The 5,000-nt window shown below is 31.3% G+C and overlaps 2 protein-coding genes across 6 annotated transcripts in view; one reads left to right on the top strand and one right to left on the bottom strand.

Moving 5' to 3' along the window:
* Sse (extra spindle pole bodies like 1, separase) overlaps positions 1-2,864 on the bottom strand; it is a 9,370-nt gene extending 6,506 nt beyond the window's left edge. The window contains exons 1-4 of the mRNA XM_043018823.2: positions 2,710-2,864; positions 1,316-1,418; positions 599-725; positions 192-319 (exon numbers count right to left, since the gene is read on the bottom strand). Coding sequence (XP_042874757.2) covers positions 192-319; positions 599-725; positions 1,316-1,418 — 358 coding nt within the window. The 5' untranslated portion in view covers positions 2,710-2,864. The remainder of the gene's footprint in view (positions 1-191; positions 320-598; positions 726-1,315; positions 1,419-2,709) is intronic.
* Positions 2,865-3,769: 905 nt separating this feature from the next.
* The window catches only part of LOC122254939 (uncharacterized), a 2,915-nt gene continuing 1,684 nt past the window's right edge, over positions 3,770-5,000 (top strand). The window contains exon 1 of one of the 5 annotated variants that reach the window (XM_043018809.2): positions 3,770-3,847. The gene's annotated coding sequence lies outside the window, so the exon portion shown is untranslated. Of the gene's footprint in view, positions 3,912-5,000 lie in introns of all 5 variants that reach the window. The other 4 variants (XM_043018811.2, XM_086536532.1, XM_043018810.2 and 1 more) reach the window with 4 other exon arrangements.

The following is a 5,000-nucleotide window of genomic DNA, read 5'->3' as shown; positions in this document are numbered from 1 at the left end:
CATACAAGGAATACAAGAGTGCATAATTATCACACAAAACACATATTGGTATAATAAGACTTGAAACACTCCATATGACATACATGCATCATACAATCAAACAAATTAAAAATCTGTTGACCCGACTCTGAACAAAACTAGGTGCCAAATCAAAAACATTATCTGAACTGTCACACTGTTTGGAAACTCACCTGAGGGCAGCTTTTGGAGCAAATTAACTGTATCCTCTTTCTCAGTGGTGGATAACGTTATCTTCTCATTGTCAATAGAAATGGAGTTTAGATCACTATCATATCCTTCATCATCTGTCTTGTTTTTACTGTAGATAAAAATACTCTGTTTAAACACATTATCAAAAATTTACATATGTAAAGGAGTGTATCATCTTTATTTGTTACCTGTTAAATTCAACATGAGTATCACTGACACATATGCCACAGTGGCAATCATATCAATATTGTTATCCAAAAGATACATAGGATAACAATTCAGGGATATAATCCTATTTAGTTTCTTTAATTATAGAATATAAAAAATATATCTTTCAAAACTGAGCCAATTATGACAAAAAATATGTGTGTACTTCAGAACGACTAACTTTGGTTTATGCAGTCGCTGTGCCATTCGATGGTGAAGGAGGGTTGAGTGTGAGAGAGACAGCTGGTGAAAGGCTTCCTCTATCCGGCCTGCTTTGAGCTCCATTTCAGCAGCACTAATGTTTACATCTGAAGCAATAATAATATGTCCTGTAATGTGCTTAACCCAATGACGACGGGGTGGCACATCCATGTGACATGGCAAAGTGCCTGATAATGGGGCAACACACTAGTGTGACGTCCCCGAGGCAATATTACTTAGGCCCAGCGTAGGGGATTGCCAGTTCTCGCCGGGCCTGTCAGCAACGGGTTAATAAATTCACCTTGAATCAGTAAGACTCTGTTAGAAAAAATAAAGATTATGCTTGGAAAAGAATACCTACATTCTTATATCTACAGTATATACCTTATATGAATACCCCATAAATCTAATTTAGCTTCCCATAGAAATATATGGTCTCTCTTATATGTAGCAAATCTACAAAATATAATATAAACAAATCTTGTAGAGGCTTCCCTAGAATACACGCTCATAATCATAGCAAGTGTGTTTCTATGATTCCCAAATCAAATATCTGTGCTTTGACAATATAAGCAGAGAAGATGACTTCTTCCACCACCTCAAGTCATAAACACTGGTTAGGAGCTTTATTACTCTAACCATATATAATGACAAATTTGTCTTTATTGAATATGACCCCCTGCTGCATTTGACTTACCTGTTGTAAGAGCACTTGGTAAGGTTGCTGCCACTTCAGCAAGGGAACCGACACCCATGCCCCTCAAGATCTCGGCAGTCAAACTTTCCACGGTTGATGCCATCTGAAATTAGCAAAAGTAAATCAGTAAGTATTACAAATAAGTATTCAGTATTTATGTATGTAAATATGTATGTATGCATGCATGTCATTAAAAATATACATATAAAAGAGAGATAAAAAAACATATAAACAAAAAATAAATTTTGCCATAACAAGTCAGCAAATCATCATGATACCTACAGAAAAAATAATAACACAAGCAATATCAACAACCACCATAATAATGGTTTTGATAATGTCAATGATGATGATGACAATAGCAATAATAATAATAACAATGAATATAATGAAGATAACAGAAACAATAGCAATATATAAAAAATATGTATATAACAATAATAATATTAATGAAAAATATAGGAAACTGCAAAACAAACAAAAAAATCTATGACAATATAATTTACCAAATAACAAAATCAAACAATCAAGTAACTTAATAACAAAAATAAAATAAAATTAATATCAACAGAAAAAGGTTTGAAGAAAAAATAATAACAATAAGTGATAATAATGGAAGTGGTAATGGCAACTGGAGGCAATAACAATAATAATAATATGAATTTCCCCCTCCATGTGATTGTAGGAAAGCTTATGGCAGGAACTCAGTCAGTTGAATATGAAAATTTTTTTTTTTTTTTTGAACGAACGATTTTCCATCCAGGATCCAAACAGGAAGATTATTTTCAAGAATGGTCCAGTCAAAAAACCAAATCAAAAAATTAAAATCATGGGGTTTCTTGTGATGTCTACCTACTAAAATAAATAAAATATTCTCTTATAATATATAATATATATATAACTATAAACATCGAAAACTAATCAAACGCCTGTCTTTTACGACTTAATACTATTTTAAGTTTACTTATTAAATATCTAAAAGAAAAATTATTAATCTATTAGAAACATAGATTTCGCTTTTTTCATTTTTTTTCCTTAGCTTTTAGCTTTTTATGATTTTGTAAACTTTCTGCATGATCCAAGTTCTGCACTACAGTTGAAAACATTAAACTATTGTTATTGAAAAGTTTTTGTACTGTACTTTTAAACTTTTGTTGTAAACTCTTATTGTATTTAAAAGAAATCGGTACTCCCTCTCATAAGATAAACGAACCTGATTTTGAACACCAAGCTAAGAATTTGCAAATAACATAAAAATGTCATCATATCAACAACTCCGAACCAAAGGCAGAGCTTAACAAAGTTCACCGAAATATCTTCTGACTATGGATTGTAAATAGGTTTTACGGGGCCTGAACATTTTAAATAATCAGACAAAACTTCTGGGCTCCTACCTTTTACGGTCCAAAAGCACTCAACTTCGAAAATATGTCACCGGAATGTAAAATAACAGATCATATTTTCTTTTCCTTTCAAATTTGTGTTTAATTTGTATCGCCAATATGCCCTCCTCCAGAAGTTTTATATCCGTATCATGATATGGATATTGCTTGCACATACATCTTACAACTTTTGTATTATAGCTTTTTGGTACTAAAAATATTAACTATTGATATATTATAGTTTATTTTTTATTTATAATATAAAATGAATATATTAATATATAACAAAGATATATAAAAAGTTATTTACACTAGTCATAATTATGAAACAAGCTGTCTTTCTATTGGTCCAACGTAATCAACAATGATGTTGCCTTTACTTTTTTAGGTATATTTTTTTTTAATTCACGTGAAAATAATTTTCTGAATCTTAAAAAATAACGAAATCACATAATATCTCAATGATATGATTTCTTAATTTCTAGCATATAAATGGTGTTTGAGTGTTACAATATATTAAACTATAATGTTTAATAGCAACTCTATCTTCAAGTGACGTTACTCGCGGGAAATTCAATCTTCTTTCCAAACGTGAGGAAACAAATTATATGGCTGAAAATGATAATTGCAAGATGAGTGATATCAGTCAAATTTTTTTTAAGAAATAAGAGTTAGTTGTAAAGCCTCAAGAAGACTTCTAGAGAAAGATAATGCTAGATTTGTCACAGGTAATATTTGACAACCGATGAAATGCTGTTTTCTAGAGCAATTTTGATACTAATCATCTTGAACATACACCTAATTCTTTTATATAGTTACAAGTGATTAGTTAAAGCTTAAAGATATGCAAGCCAATCTTGGTCACTCCGACTTAAAGGAAACAATATCAGCCAAACAAAAATAAAAGATATTACCATGAACCATAATTCCCCTTTCATTGTAAATAATCGGTTCTTCCAAAATTTATTCTTCGAATGCGATTTTAATCTTATTTTCAGGATCAACATGGCAAGTTACCATCTGATTTCAACGGTTTTAATTAATAGCGTTATCATACAAAATAACGTAGTTACCGGTCAAAAACTCACACCGGGAAAAGAAAACTGAGAACAACACAAACGAGGGAGCGGGATGTCAAAACCAGCTATCAGTAAATAATAAGTATAATACATAGCGTAGATCTTTGATATGTCTAGTGAGTTACAAAGGCTCTGGTAAGATGAGGATGGTTATTGTTATAAGGCTATTGCCATGGCTACGAGTTAGCTCTAGCGGTGATTTCATTATCTGGAGACGAATTATACATCACTTCAGTTAGTCGGGATAGAAAAGAAATTGCAATTGACACAATAATTTAGGAATTATGGTGAAATGTCCAGTATTTATAGGCATTAGGGAAGGAGTTGGAGTCTAGTGTGAATGAAAATAGGTAAAACACTTACTGATGAGCTTGTAAACCCAAGTGAAGGGTTTATTAGTCTCAAACTCAGGTTAATTGAAATAAGAATAGACATTATCATTTCTTTGATACCCATTTCCTCTTCTGTTCCAACATCTGTCAAGAGTATCATATACCATTTATAATATCTGTAAGAGTGCTCTAAGGGAGTGAAGCTTTTACAACCACATTTAGCATTTATTTCTCAACAAACTTGGCACACAGTATATATAGTACCATGCAGGAGCAGTAATATCACTTGGTACTTTTCTTTTTAACAACAGTAAGTAATTACTTAAGAATATTTTCAGGACTGCACCCTCCACTGTAAAGATTCAGATGTAACAGTGCTTGTATGCCTCCATGGCAATTTCAAGCACTACCTTACCAGAAAATATTTGGCTGTGGTGATCATTTGATGTGGCCTTATACTGGGTATAGGAGGAATAATGAATCTAATATTTTCTCTTATTTGCTCCTGTTTTCCTTCTTAAGGCTTTTTATTTATATATTTTGACTTCATCCTGTTATCTTCTTGCTTTTGTAATCAAATGCATTAAAGAAAACAGTGCAAAAAATACTTTAGTATATCTCTATTCTTTCTAAGTAATGGTAAATGTTACCAATTTATCCATAGCAACTTCCTCAATAAGAGTTTTATTTTCTGAAAGATTTTAGAAAGATTTTATTTAACCAAAATTTGAAGAAATACACTCCAAGTAATATATTCATTTATAGTGCATCAGATATTTCCTGTTTTGCAGAATTTTTTTTCTTGATATATATAAGTAGTCTTAGAATAACATACTAGTATATATTTTTCAGTGAAATGCACAGGACTTTTAAGTGGATTTAGATATATTTT

This window comes from Penaeus japonicus, unplaced genomic scaffold, assembly GCF_977035675.1.
Source record: "Penaeus japonicus unplaced genomic scaffold, GWHDUDI00000001_assembly GWHDUDI00000004, whole genome shotgun sequence".
NCBI classification, from domain to species: domain Eukaryota; kingdom Metazoa; phylum Arthropoda; class Malacostraca; order Decapoda; family Penaeidae; genus Penaeus; species Penaeus japonicus.
The sequence above is the reverse complement of the archived record's forward strand: the minus strand, read 5'-3'. Positions and strand labels throughout refer to the sequence as shown.